Source organism: Gymnoscopelus braueri (genome assembly GCF_963280865.1).
Source record: "Gymnoscopelus braueri genome assembly, chromosome: 11".
Lineage (NCBI taxonomy): Eukaryota > Metazoa > Chordata > Actinopteri > Myctophiformes > Myctophidae > Gymnoscopelus > Gymnoscopelus braueri.
In genome coordinates this window covers 11,639,588-11,653,584 of record NC_137613.1, presented here as the reverse complement: position 1 = coordinate 11,653,584, position 13,997 = coordinate 11,639,588, and the positions used below count along the sequence as shown (strand labels likewise).

At 40.4% G+C, this 13,997-nt stretch overlaps 1 protein-coding gene and 1 long non-coding RNA gene across 6 annotated transcripts in view; one reads left to right on the top strand and one right to left on the bottom strand.

Annotated features, from left to right (window-relative positions):
- Positions 1-11,969, top strand: part of LOC308096051 (protein NLRC3-like) — a 37,306-nt gene extending 25,337 nt beyond the window's left edge. For all 5 annotated transcript variants that reach the window (XM_080443325.1, XM_080443327.1, XM_080443326.1 and 2 more), the window contains 3 exons: positions 1,253-1,381; positions 5,977-6,023; positions 10,514-11,969. In XM_080443325.1, coding sequence (XP_080299451.1) covers positions 1,253-1,381; positions 5,977-6,023; positions 10,514-11,058 — 721 coding nt within the window. In that variant the 3' untranslated portion in view covers positions 11,059-11,969. The remainder of the gene's footprint in view (positions 1-1,252; positions 1,382-5,976; positions 6,024-10,513) is intronic.
- A 136-nt stretch (positions 11,970-12,105) lies between these two features.
- LOC308096080 lies at positions 12,106-13,771 on the bottom strand. Its single transcript, XR_013934106.1, has 2 exons — positions 13,581-13,771; positions 12,106-12,839 (listed from the first exon to the last, which is right to left on the bottom strand). It is a non-coding gene; the product is annotated as an uncharacterized lncRNA (long non-coding RNA).
- Positions 13,772-13,997: the final 226 nt, after the last annotated feature.

Here is a 13,997-nt window from a genome sequence, read left to right as displayed (position 1 = left end):
ATATAATATGAATGCTGTGGTGAGAATGTATTAATAAGATTGATATCATGGGAACCCAAGCCTACCTCCATGTCCTGCCATGCTGAGATACAAAATTACAAAACATCGTTGTTGGAGATCATTTGTCAGATCATCCTCTAGTTTTGATTATTTATATAGATATTAATGGGTGCAGGTGTCCATTTCAAGAATAGGGATTTCACTAGATGACCACCCTTAAAAAGTTGTGCAGGTACAAAGGTGATCTGGATTTCCTCCCTATAAGCATGTGGTATTTTTCTCCTTCCTATGAAACATCTTTCTGAACTCTGTAGATCTGAATTCCTAATAGATGGGTTTCCCGTTTGTAAACATGAGAGGATGATGCGCGCGCAGTGGAGGGAAGAGCCTGTAGAGGGCGCTATTACCCGCAGCAGCTCTGGCAATTGTACATTGATAAAATAAATGGTCTTCACCGGGTTTAATGAAAGTAGATTAAATGATGCAGTTTGTAATATCTTCTTTACTCAATAAAAATGATTTGTCGGAAGTTGTATCTGTCTGTATATAATAGCAGCATTATGCCTATTATGCCTATAATAGCAGCATTATGCCTATCTAAATCCCGAAAATAACAATAGAGTGAATGGCACTTCCGGGTCGTTCTACCTCCCGCATGCGCAGATTGCACACTCTGCTCTGTGATGACGTCGCGCGGAAACCCATCTATACTCACCATATTGTGACGGAGAAAACATTTGGGGTTGATGAACTTCTCATTCGTATAGTTTATTATTTGGTCTAAAGTTTAAAAAGGATCAAATAACTCAAGCAAGACCTGACAAAGACCTATGAGACACAGAGAGCAGGAACATCCTCAACATTTAAAATTACATTTGTGAGAGACATTAGGATAGCCTTGTTCATTTGTAGCAATTTGCAGATGATCTTGCAATGAGTGTTTGATGGTACAGTAGTAACAGCCTTGTATTAAAATCTACAAATGCCTTAACTATAGTGGGACAAGTGAGCTGAACTTTATCTTAAGAATCTGTCTTTATTTTCTTTCTTGTTTTGTTGTATTCTTGTTGTATTTTTGTATGTTTTCTTTCTTTCTTTCTTTTTTTCCTTTCCACCTCTTGGGTCACTAGTCCAAAACCCTGACAGTCCATCACGGCCAGGTCCAGGTTCTCAATCCAGGAATAATGTATATTGTAACGTGTTTTATTTATTATTTTTATTTTTATCATCTGGTGTTTCATTCTTCATTCAGACTGGCTCACTGCTGGTTGTCAGAGAGATGCTGTGAAGTTCTGGCTTCAGCTGTAAACTCTCATCCCTCCCTAAGAGAGTTGGACCTGAGCTTCAGCATGGTGACAGATTCAGTTCTGGAGAACTGCATGTGAGTAGACTTGGACTGTGTCCATGTTGGATAGTACAGTGAATGTGCAGTTTTTCCCTCATGTGTCCCGTAACGGTGGATTCACTCTGACACAAAGTCACAAATAGACTAAAATATGTATGTATATTTAGTTAATACTTTAACCAACAAACAAATAAGGTTTTACAGATCCTTCTAAAAAAAACTAGAAAAGGTGCTCCTCGGAGCACTGCCAGACCCCTAGCGGTTGAAATATGAATGGCCGGACTTCGCATGACGTGTGTGCAGAGGAAAAGAGGGACAGACAGAGGAAAAGAGGGACAGACAGAGGAAAAGAGGGACAGACAGAGGAAAAGAGGGACAGACCGACAAAGCCTCATGTAGGCCGACCCTCTGGGTCTGGCAACAATTATATTGTGGAAAGGTTTGTTTTTTCCGTAATATAATTCAAAACGTGAAACTTTCATATATTCTAGATTCATTGCGCATAAAAAAAGGATACATAATACAGAAATGTGGACCATCTGAAAAATATGTAAATTTATGCACTCAATACTAAGTCTGGGCTACTTATGAAGAAATTATTTCATCAGTGAGGCGTGGCATGGAGGTGATCAGCCTGTGGTTCTGTTGAGGTGTTATGGAAGCCCAGGTTTGCTTTGATAGCAGCCTTAAGCTCATTTGTATTGTTGAGTCTAGTGTCTCACACCTTCCTCTTGACAATACAACATCTATTCTCTGTGGGGTTCACCGTCGAGCGCAACCGAAACACCGCGAGCCGGACAACATTACGGGTACACCATTTTGTTCCCTTTAGCGTGAGCACCGCCACGACCACCGCCGAGCGAAACCGAAAGCAACACCACGCAGCCGCTATTGAAATCTCCCCACAACAACAACAACACACGCCATTGCTTTCACTTTGCTCATGTCTCTCTATCACACCACACTCACGCTAATATGTCATGTATTAGTTAATACTTTAACCAACAAACACATAAGGTTTTACAGATCCTTCTCAAAAAAACTAGAAAAGGTGCTCCTCGGAGCACTGCCAGACCCCTAGCGGTTGAAATCTGAATGGCCGGACTTCGCATGACGTGTGTGCAGAGGAAAAGAGGGACAGACCGAGGTGATCAGCCTGTGGTTCTGTTGAGGTGTTATGGAAGCCCAGGTTTGCTTTGATAGCAGCCTTAAGCTCATTTGTATTGTTGAGTCTAGTGTCTCACACCTTCCTCTTGACAATACAACATCTATTCTCTGTGGGGTTCAGGTCAGGTCAGTTGTCTGGTCAGTTAAGCACAGTAATACCATGGTCAGTACACCAGTTACTAGTAGTGTTGACACAGTGGGCAGATGCAAAGTCCTGCCTAAAATCTCCTGGTAGATGCTGTGTTGACTCCAGTGTGAAGTTTTCACAGTCAGTGATGATTTTGGGTGTCATGTCATCTGCTGGTGTTGGTCCACTGTGTTTTATCATATTAAGTCTAGAGTCAACACAGCATCTATCAGGAGATTTTAGAGGACTTTGTGCTTCCGTATGTTGACACGCTTTATGGAGATGCTGGTGTCCTTTTCCATCAGGATTTGGCACCTGCCCACAGTGTCAAAAATAGGTTGTATTGTCAAGAGGTGTGAGCAAAAACAAGTTTCAAATATTTCACTGTATGCGTTTAACTTTTTGAATTATACAATAGAGGTCCGGGCGCCCTACGGGCGCCCGACCCGCTAGCCGCGCACGGGGCTCTAGCGAGGGCTCGCTTATTTTGGGGTCCCAAATTCGCAGACAATTGGACTCGAGTCATAGTGACTCGACTCGAGTCTGACTCGAGTCGCATATTTGACGACTTGCGACTCGACTCGGACTTTGAAGGTAAAGACTTGCGACTCGACTCGGACTTGGAAGGTAAAAGACCAACGAGACTTGAGACTCGACTCGGACTTGCTAGCCAATGACTCCCGACTCGACTCGACTTGAGACAAGATGACTCTAATGACTCGTTTAGTTTTTTCCCCTATGAATGATCTGTGTGTGAAATGCGCTCTTTCTTTATACAAACCCATGCTCACTCTACCGCAAATGCCTCTCTCTCTTTATACAACCCCATGCTCACTCTACCGCAAATGTGCTCTCTCTCTTTATATAAACCCATGCTCACTCTACCGCAAATGCGCTATCTCTCTTTATACAACCCCATGCTCACTCTACCGCAAATGTGCTCTCTCTCTTTATATAAACCCATGCTCACTCTACCGCAAATGCGCTATCTCTCTTCATACAAACCCATGCTCACTCTACCACAAACGCCACCACCACTCCCAGCGCGGGGTCATTTTGATTCTATGACGGCTGCCGTCTAGTTATCATCAGTGCCAGTGTTGTGAGGAAAAACAAGCAACCAGGTCTAGGAAAACCAGCCCAAAAGAAGCGAGTCAAGCGACTATGGGCCACATGAGCACTCTAACATATACATCAGCTATTTGAAAATAGCAGATCTACAAGCTCACAACGCCTCCCGATGCAACTAGTCGTTCGTGTTTTGTTTATGACCCCAGCCACCCCAACAACAACAGTAGCACCAGCCAGCGAGATATACGTACTTGTAAACATGAAAGTCACTCACCACTGTCGAATTTACTTTATCCATGGTAACAGCAATAAAGTCTTAGTCCGTTTTTTGGTGCGCAACACAACCCTCGTTTAAGTGAATTGCTTTCACCTGCTGCTGCTGTGCAGAGTGTGCGCTACAGGGCATATCTCCGCCAAGCCAGGGTGACCTACCCAGGCTCATGAAATTCATATGCAGGCATAGTAGCCAATTAGAATGAAATCTGCAAAAACTGACTCATATACTGATACAGAACCATATATTGGCTATATATTATGGCTGTCGGGTGGAACTCTTGTATGTTCCTTTTTCATTATTATTTAAAAACAATTTGAAATCGTGAAAATAGCCAATCTACAAGCTGTAATTATTTAATAATTAAGAAATACTATATTTTAAAGACTGAAAAATCAACTAAAGTCAATATTAGAGCAAGTTCATTCACATTTCATTTGAATGAAAATAACTTGTGGGTAAAATTCATTCTGTGAATCTAATGTGATTAATGTGACCCCTACTTCAGTCAGTGAAGTCCAGGGCTGAATGTGACATATTGAGACCTATGTAACTAAATATTGGTCATTTGCCAACACATTATTTTGTGAAATAAATGGGTTATATTTCACAGATAGTTATACTATTCTTATAATATATTAAAATACAATCATCCTTAACCTTCAAGTTAAATGCATTATTGACTTGCCCACAACAGAAAGACTTGGGACTCGACTTGGACTCGGACCGGAGGGTTGGATTGACTTGGGACTCGACTTGGACTTGGGACCAAATGACTTGGGACTCGACTTGGACTTGGGACCAAACGACTTGGGACTCGACTTGGACTTGGGACCAAATGACTTGGGACTCGACTTGGACTCGGACCGGAGCGACTTGAACAATTGTCTGCAAATTCGTGGGATAAAAATGTCCCAAGAAAAAGTAAAAAATAAAAACAATTATTAAAAAAATAAAAAATACATGGGGGGACCCCTGGGGGTCCTGGGACCCCCGCAAAACATCGCGGACCCCCATGAAACATCGCGGACCCATTCGGCTGTTTTGTTTTTTTTCATGAAGGTGGTTGCTTGTTTCTGGCGCACATCTGGCATCACTGACCTGTCTGCTTGTCTCCCCCCAATGTGGCAACCCAGACTGCCGTGCGGCTGCGTTGAGACACTGGCGTGTTGTAATGTTGTGTGTGGGATGTGCATGACATATTAGCGTGAGTGTGGTGTGATAGAGAGACATGAGCAAAGTGAAAGCAACGGCGGGGGTTGAAGCGAAGTGGTCGCGTCGCGTGTGTTGTTGTTGTTGTGGGGAGATTTCAATAGCGGCTGCGTGGTGTTGCTTTCGGTTTCGCTCGGCGGTGGTCGGTGGCGGTGCTCACACTAAAGGGAACAAAATGGTGTACCCGTAATGTTGTCCGGCTCGCGGTGTTTCGGTTGCGCTCGGCGGTGGTCGGTGGTGACGCTAGGGAATAACATGGTCGACCCGTAATGTTGTGAGTTTGTGCTGGCCGCAATTAATTATGCTCCGAGGAGGCAAATGTGTGGTGAGCAATGAAAAGTAGCCTACGCCACCCGTAAATTAATTGCGCACGTTGTGGCTTGTGTTGTTAGTGACATGTGATATGTTGTTGTTGTGTTTAGTGCGAAACAATTACATGGGAAAAATGATGACGGACTTCTCTCCAATGTAATAATATATATATATACACACACACACACACACACACACACACACACACACACACACACACACACACACACACACACACACACACACACACACACACACACACACACACATATCTAAATCACTTTTTTGGAGTGCTAGGGGTTAAGGTGGAGTCTGAGGAGGTGATGAGATCCAAACTGGGCAGCAGTGAGTATGTCTGGATGGGCTGCAGGGCCAAGACAATGATAGGAGAAACACTGTAGTGTCAGGTAGTGGAGACGTTGTGTTACACAGTTAGACATTGATGCATTGTTGTTCTGTTTCCTACAGAGTGAAACATGGTGGAGAAGATTGGCTTAATTACAAGATTACAAAATGTGAGTATCTGTCTGTCTGTGTCAATATCACACATTAAGATTTTATACACTGTTTTACAGTGGTGTAAAGTAACTAGTACATTTACTCAAGTACACTTTTGAGGACATTTTACTTTACTGGAGCATTTCCCATTTTCAATACTTTTACTTCTACTCCACTACATCTCAGAGGCAAATATTGTACTTTTATTCCACTACAAATATTTGACAGCTTTAGTTACTAGTTACTTTGCAGATTTAGATTATTAATAGATTATTATTACAACACATGCATGAACCACTTCAGCCCTATATACATTTCGGCCATTTGAAAATAATAATGAGTACTTTTACTTTTTTTTATATAAGTATATTTTGATGCCAATACCTTTGTAATTTTACTCAAGTAAATTTTGATTACCGGACTTTTACTTGTAACAGAGTATTTCTACACTGCAGTATTGATACTTTTACTTAAGTAAGAAATGTGAGAACTTTTTCCACCACTGCTGTTTTATAGTGGGTTGGCCCCTCCCCAGATACTGTCCTGAAAACTCTTCAGTAGAGCTTCCAGGGAATTCAGGAGGTTTCTCTGCTCTTGGCCCGGTCCTTAACCCATTAAGACCTGGAAAGCCTATACGTTGTTATACCTTTAAAACCGGGAAAGCATCTGTGTCATTTTAGATGTTGCAATGTATATAGCAACATGAATCTTTTTTTATTTTGAAAAAAACATTTATGTTGGCATGAAAGTCCAATATGTGACATTTACGGAAAACACGCAGAGGGACCTAATAATTCAGCTCTAAATGTGTCAATTGAAAAGAAATACAAATTGGTTGAATTTGCATCATGTCTACCATATGCATCCAAGCAATAGATCTTTGACATAAGTTTTTTTAATGTGTTGACACATTTTGGGCACATAAAACATCATTTGAGGTTTGGCACTATTGACATAGATTTTTCATGAAGAATAAGGCATTCTAATAACATATACGAAAGGTTTAAGGCATATCAGTCTGTTCCTGAGCAGACGTGAGTTTGAGTGTCCGCCCACATTCACGGTCAATAAAAGATGAATGAATACTGAACGTGTGAAGTCACGTATATGCACATAAGTACAAAATATGTGAGGACCTGAGCTTAGTGAATGAGACCCAATGCCTCACAACTCCTCACAACGCCTCACATTGTGACACATTGTGTTGTGTGCTTGTAGATCTGCAATATTTGAAACAAAATTTGCCTATCTAACAATTCACAACGATTCACATTGAGACAGGTTGTAAGCTTGTAGATCAGCTGTATTTCAAACATAAAAAGAGCCAATCTACGAACTCACAATACATTGCATCATGACCAGGGTTTCCACAAGGCACTTTTTGGGCCGGCCACCTTGACCGACAGGATTATATTTTACCGGCCAAAGAATGAAGTGGGCTGATCACATCTTGTCTCATTGTGACAGGTTGTGAGCCGATATACAAGCTCACATCATGTTGCGTTGTGAGCCTTTACATCGGCTATATTACAAGAAATAGCAGATCTACAAGCTTGCAAAGCCTCGCATTATGATGCGCGTTGCTATGAGTTTTGGCTATATTTCAAAAACAGCCGATCTACAAGCTCACACCATGTTGCAATGTGACAGGTAGTGAGTTATTTCAAACATCAACAAGTAGAAGATCACGCTCATCCAAAGTAATTTCAAAAGCCAGATGCAGAGCAGAACTCTGCACTGGAATAATTATGATCCATAAGTTAAATGGTTTATTACCATCATGAATGTGATGTTTAAAGCCGGCTGGATCTTCCTCAGACCTCAATATATCAAACATAACAAAGATAGCCGATCTACAAGCTCACAAAGCACATCAGTGTGATGTGTTGTGAGCTTGTAGATCAGCTGATTTTTTTTCCTTTTTAAGGTAGACGATCTAGAAGCTCACTAGGATCACATTGCGACACGTTGTGAGCTTGTAGTTTGGTTTTGTTTAAAACTCAAAAGTAGGTCTACAAACTCATGAATTACATTGTGACAGGTTGTGAGCTTGTAGATCAGCTGTATTTCAAACATAAACTCACAATATGTTGTTTAACGTGTGATGAACTTTTATATGGACTTTTGCTGTTTTAAACAGTGGATCTACAAGCTCACAACTCGTCACATTGTGACAGGTTGTGAGCTTGCAGATTGGATTCTAGATTATCAATAATTGAAATAGATGAAAATAGCCCATCTACAAGCTCACCATGCATCACATCATGATGCGTTGTGAGATTTTAGATCGGCTATATTTGAAAATTAGGTAAAAATAGCCTGTGAGCTTGCAGATTGGGTTGTGGTAAGACAAGAAAATCTACAAGCTCACAATGCCCTGCATCTTGACAGCCTGTGAGCTTGTAGATTGGCTATTTCAAAAACAGCGGATCTAAGCTCACATGTTGCATTGACATATGTTGTGAGCTTGTAGACGGCTTGTAGATGTAAAAACTGTAGTGCATAAAAACATAAAAAAATGAATATACATAATAAATAGCAAATCTACAAGCTCACAACGCCTCGCATCGTGAAACGTTGTGAGCTTGTAAATCAGCTTGTAATTCCTCCTTATTTCAAAAATAACTAAAATAGCCGATCTACAAGTTAGCAACGCTTCACACCATGGTGTGAGGTGTTGCTAACTTGTAGATGCTGAATGTTTTCTATGTAACACAGTGGTTTCCAAACTCGCGGTCGGGACCCCCAGGGGGGTCCCGGAATTATTGTGGGGGGTCCCCAGATGATTATCTTAATGTGTAACATTGTTTTCTCACTCAACAGTAAACAAACCAACATACGGTATAAGTGTATACAGGGTATCTGCACATTTATAATGTTACAATTTAAGGACTTTTAAGACCTTTTTAACACCAAATGGCCAAATTGTCAAATATTACGTAAGAAAGAGGCAAACATTGTGAAAATAGCCGATCTACAAAATAGATCTACAAGCTAGCCGATCTATAAGTGGTAGATCGGCTATAAATAGCCAATCGACTATAAATGACCTGGCTATAAATAGCCGATCTACAAGCTCACAACGCTGAGGCGTTGTGAGCTTGTAGATCGGCTATTTTCACAATATTTATATGTGGAACCGAGTCAAACTAAATGACTCCTCAACTCCTACAACTTCCCCCCACCCTGACAAGTGCTTGTCAGGGTGGGGGGTCCCCAGTCCAAATATGATTATTTTGGGGGGTCCCCAGTTGAAATAATGATTATTTTGGGGGGTCCCCAGTTGAAATGATTATTTTGGGGCGTCCCCAGTTCAAGTATGATTATTCTGGGGGTCCCCAGTTCAAATGATTATTTTGAGGGGTCCCCAGTTAGGATATGATTATTTTGGGGGGTCCCCATTTAGAATATGATTATTTTGGGGGGTCCCCAGTTAGAATTCGATTATTTTGAGGGGTCCCCAGTTAGAATATGATTATTTTGGGGGGTCCCCAGTTCAAATGGGGTTGCAGCCTTAACATTTTAGGAACCTTTGATGTAACAGGATGTGTGTATTTTCAGAGGTGTAAAGTAACTAAGTACATTTACTCAAGTGCTTTACTTAAGTAACATTTTGAGGTATTTTTAAGTAACATTTTGAGGTATTTTTACTTTACTGGAGTATTTCCAATTTTCTGTACTTTTACTTCTACTCCACTACATTTCAGAGGCAAATATTGTACTTTTACTCCACTACGATTATTTGAAAACTTTAGTTACTAGTTACTTGGAGCATTTAGATTATTCTTACAAAACATACGTTAACCACTTCAGCCCTATATTCATTTTGGCCATTTGAAAATAGAAGATCTATAAGCTCACGATGCGACACATTGTGGGCTTGTAGATCTGCTATTTTCAAAAGATTTTTATACAATTTATACATTTGAAAACTTGTGAAATGGGACATTCTGCATAATGAGTATTTTCTACTTCTGGTACTTTAAGTACATTTTAATACCAATACTTTTGTACTTTTACACAAGTACATTTTGATTTCCGGACTTTTACTTGTAACAGAGTATTTATACATTGCAGTATTGATACTTTTACTCAAGTAAAACATGTGAGTACTTTTCCACATTGATGTCATTTCACATAAACTTAATGTAAACATTTTCTCACAGAAAGTCACTTCTCACCTGGAGGCTTTAAGACATTCTGACTCACATTTTACTGTGTTGTCGTCGGGTAGAAACCTTGTATCTCTGACACGTTGTGAGCTTGTAGATCTTTTGACCATTGGCTATTTTAAAATGGTTTAAAAAAAATATTAATAAAATAAATGTTTTGGACATACAAGGTTTCCACCCGACAGAGACGATCTTCTGAGGGTGTGTGTGTGTGTGTGTGTGTGTGTGTGTGTGTGTGTGTGTGTGTGTGTGTGTGTGTGTGTGTGTGTGTGTGTGTGTGAGAGAGAGTCAGTGAATTATGTATTTAATGTTTACTGTGTTGTTTTTCTCTTCAGATTTCCATCCTCTCACACTGGACACAAACACAGCATACAGAGAACTCTCTCTGTCTGAGAACAACAGAAAGGTGACACGGGGACAGGCTCAATCATATCCTGAACATCCTGACAGGTTTGATGCATGGTGTCAGGTTCTGTGTACAGAGGGTCTGACTGGACACTGTTACTGGGAGGTAGAGTGGAGTGGAGAGGTTCATATAGCAGTGACTTACAGAGGGATCAGTAGGAAAGGAGGTGGTGATGACTGTAGGCTTGGAAACAATGACAAGTCCTGGAGTCTGGCCTGTAGTGATGGTTTCCATGGTAACAGTTACACTGTCAGACACAATAGTAAGGACACTGTCCTCCCTGTCAGTCCGTCTGGCTCTAACAGAGTATCAGTGTATCTGGACTGGCCTGCTGGGACTCTGTCCTTCTATAAAGGGTCCTCTGACTCACTGACACACCTGTACACCTTCCAGAACACATTCTCTGAACCTCTCTATGCTGGGTTCTGTGTCTGGTCCCCCTCCTCCTCAGTGTTTCTGTGTGAGCAGAGATAGAGTCTCTATGTGAGGATGACATCAGGTCACCATGGTTACTCAACATGTTTGAGTGAGTGCAGGTTGTCATGGTTACCACTGTTGCCAGGATACTTTGAGACTAGCTGAGTCTGACGTCATGGACTCCATATTTGGGCATGAGTGACTCATCATGACATCACGGTGACATCATCATGATGATGTAATAAGCAGCACAGTGACAGTCACACATTAAAGCTCCTGTAGATTTTGACCTTTGACCCCTGACCCCCATAAGACAAGATTTGTGTATTTTTTTTACAAATTATATAAAAAACGAAAACATGTTTCCTAAAATAGCAGATCTACAAGCTCACAACACCTCACATTATGACACATTGTGAGCTTGTAGATCTGCTATTTAAAGAAAAGTCTGATTTTTTGACACAAAATGTGTTCAAATGTGGGTCCCTGGTCAAATATGTTCAATTGGGGGTCCCTGGCACAAATATGTTCAAATGGGGGTCCCTGGTCAAATCCATATTAATGTCAAACTCTATGGTATAAAATGAGTCATCACCACAGGGAGCTTTAGATCTTAGATTAGATTAGATAGAAGTGAACAAACCTCCACTCCATACATTTATAAATATGTATCATAAATACTGTCCATCAACACTGATGATGATGATGATGATGATGATGATGATGTAAATATCAGTGTCATATTGTGTCTCTTATGATACAAACTCATATTTTATGTAATATTCTATTTTTGATATTTTCCCACAATATACAGAGGAAAACTGTATATTTGATCATGTAATTATGACAGTAATACTATTGTTTCTTGTATATATAAACCTTTAGACTTTAACCACTAGAACTCCATATACTTTATTGACTGGGGTCCCCCAGGGTTCTATAATTGGTCCCCTGCTTTTCCCCCCCTCTACACCAGATCTCTTGGGTGAAAATAGCAGATCTACAAGCTATCTACTAGCTAAGATCTACATCACAAAGCGACACATTGTGAGCAGTGTTCATTTTGAGAGCAAATTATAGTCATATTTTAGTCATTCTGAAATGTTTTAGTTTTAGTCTAGTTTTAGTCGACTAAATATCATAAGATTTTAGTCGACTAAAATGTATTTTTGAGGGCCATGATGGTGTCGTAATGCCTGACTTATACTTGGCTGGTGCCAAAAATAGCCGATCTACAAGCTCACAACGAGCCTGTTGTGAGCTTGTAGATCGGTTATTTTCAGAGTGCATGGACTTGCATGGACAATCACTCTGGATTCAAACATCTACTAAATGTGTTAATGAACTCAAATCAATCATTGTTTATTCATTGATTCATTATTACATCATTGTTTCCTCACTCATTCCATTATTGTGTTTTCATTGAATATGAATGTGATATTATTCTCATTCTTCACATGTTATTGTATGATCATGTGTAGAAGTATGACTAGTTTAATAAATGTATTCTTGACTGTCTGTCGTTGTTCCTGTGTATTGATATTCATAGTGTTGTCATGACAACATGGCCACAGCTCATTGGTCATGTATAATAACTACGTTGGATCCATTGGAACAAAGGTTATTATTTTTCCATTTCATGAAAAGGCAACGCTGCTGATTACCTGCATTACACCTGCAGTAATCTGATTACCTGCATTACACCTGCAGTAATCTGATTACCTGCATTACACCTGCAGTAATCTGATTACCTGCATTACACCTGCAGTAATCTGATTACCTGCATTACACCTGCAGTAATCTGATTACCTGCATTACACCTGCAGTAATCTGATTACCTGCATTACACCTGCAGCAATCTGATTACTTGCATTACACCTGCAGTAATCTGATTACCTGCATTACACCTGCAGCAATCTGATTATATATACGTATTCAAAGATTTGTCACATTTTACCATTTCTTTCACAAATAGCAGATCTACAAGCTCATAGCGCAGCACCGAGTGCCGTGCTACGAGCTTGTAGATCTGCTGTTTTTGAATAGCCAAATAAATAAATAATAAATGACACAGATGCGTTCCTGGATTGGTCTGTTCTTTCTCTCCAGGATCATGGAGGATCAGTGTTTGTCAGAGTTGTGTGAATGGTTTAGCACAAAGGTCTTCAGTGTTTTACAGGCCAAGAACTCCTTATCTGAGAGAGAGAACCTCCACTACATTTCATAGATTTATACAACACTATCATTGTGTGTTGTGTTGCATTCATGTTAAAGTGCATTTTCAGACAGTTAACCTCTTAAATCCCCCTATTTTTTTTTTTACTGAAAATAGTAGATCTACAAGCTCACAATGCTGCGATCCGTTGTGAGCTTGTAGATCTGCTATTTTCGGGCTAATGTTCCCCTCAGAATAGGGATGCTAGAGTTCAAGTGTCCAGAATCCATGACTTTTTAATGCTGTTTTTAGGTCAAATGTGTCGCCACAATAAGCAAGGCTCTGTGTTAAGGACTGTTTATCTCCATTCTCCTTGAGGTGTTTGGTTTGATATAAAACCATTACTGTGTAAACATTTATCAACAAACTATACTACCAACAATGGTTACACATTGTCCAAATTGTCAAATATTACAGGCAACAATTTTGAAAATAGCCGATCTACATGCTCACAACGCCTCGCAACTGTAGATTGGCTATTTTCACTATGGAACCGAGTTAAACTAAATGTAATGCCTCAATTCCTACAATTCCAAGAGCCTATCAGGGTGGGGGGTCCCCAGTTCAAAGATGATTATTTTGGGGGGTCCTCAGTTCAAAGATGATTATTCTGAGGGGTCCCCAGTACAAATCTGATTATTTTGGGGGGTCCCCAGTACAAATATGATTATTTTGGGGGGTCCCCAGTACAAAGATGATTATTTTAAGGGGGTCCCCAGTACAAATATGATTATTTTGGGGGGTCCCCAGTACAAAGATGATTATTTTGGGGGGTCCCCAG